The following is a 739-nucleotide window of genomic DNA, read 5'->3' as shown; positions in this document are numbered from 1 at the left end:
CAACCACAACACCCACCCTCCCTGCCCCCACAACAGGCCACTCACCCTCTGCAGGCAGCGGCGGCAGGTCTGCATGAAGCTCCGCCTCGGCGCCGGCGCCAAAGTAGCCGCCACGCCGCGCCTGCCCCTGCTGTTGCTGCTGCTGCTCCGCCGCCGCCGCCGCCGCCGCCGCTCGGGCCTTGTCCTTGACTGTGGGCTGGTAGTCCGTGCCTGCATGATGGCGGGCAGGCATCAACCAAGGGCAGGCGCTGGTGAGTGGGCGCTGAGAGAGGGTGAGGTGACCGCGTCGGTCGCGCGCAGGGTGAGGTGCGCTGCTGCGCGGCACACGACATCCGCCGCTCACACCACGCGCCCCTCTGCGGGCCGGCTCGCAGGCCAGGGATCGACCCAGAGCCGCGCAGGGCGAGCCGAGAAAAGAAAGCCGGGAAAAGAAAGCCGGGAAGGGGGCTCACCAGCGTCTCCAAAGATGTCGTCGTCATCCTCGCCCGCTGCCGCCGCCGCCGCTGGCGGCCGCTGCGGGCCCTCCTCCGGCCCCAGCCCCGCCTCTGCGCCTGCCTCTGCGGCCGCACCTGCGCCCGCGCCCGGCTGGGCGGCGGCGCCGCCAGGGGGGGCAGGTGGGTGCCTCACCGCCCCCTGCAGAGCGATGCCGTGCCGCTGGAACAAGGCCTCCCGGTCCCGACGCTTGAGCTTCTTCTTGCCGCCGCCTGCGAGGGGCGGGGGGCGGGGTGGTGGGGGGTTA

The 739-nt window shown here is 73.6% G+C and overlaps 1 protein-coding gene across 1 annotated transcript in view; it reads right to left on the bottom strand.

Annotated features, from left to right (window-relative positions):
- Positions 1-45: 45 nt before the first annotated feature.
- The window catches only part of CHLNCDRAFT_136594 (hypothetical protein), a gene marked incomplete at both ends in the record, with an annotated part of 3227 nt that continues 2533 nt past the window's right edge, over positions 46-739 (bottom strand). The window contains 2 exons of the mRNA XM_005842633.1: positions 46-210; positions 453-704. Coding sequence (XP_005842690.1) covers positions 46-210; positions 453-704 — 417 coding nt within the window. The remainder of the gene's footprint in view (positions 211-452; positions 705-739) is intronic.

The sequence above is a fragment of the Chlorella variabilis genome (genome assembly GCF_000147415.1).
Source record: "Chlorella variabilis unplaced genomic scaffold CHLNCscaffold_168, whole genome shotgun sequence".
NCBI lineage: Eukaryota > Viridiplantae > Chlorophyta > Trebouxiophyceae > Chlorellales > Chlorellaceae > Chlorella > Chlorella variabilis.
Note: the sequence above shows the minus strand (reverse complement) of the source record. Positions and strands in the feature narration are given on the sequence as shown.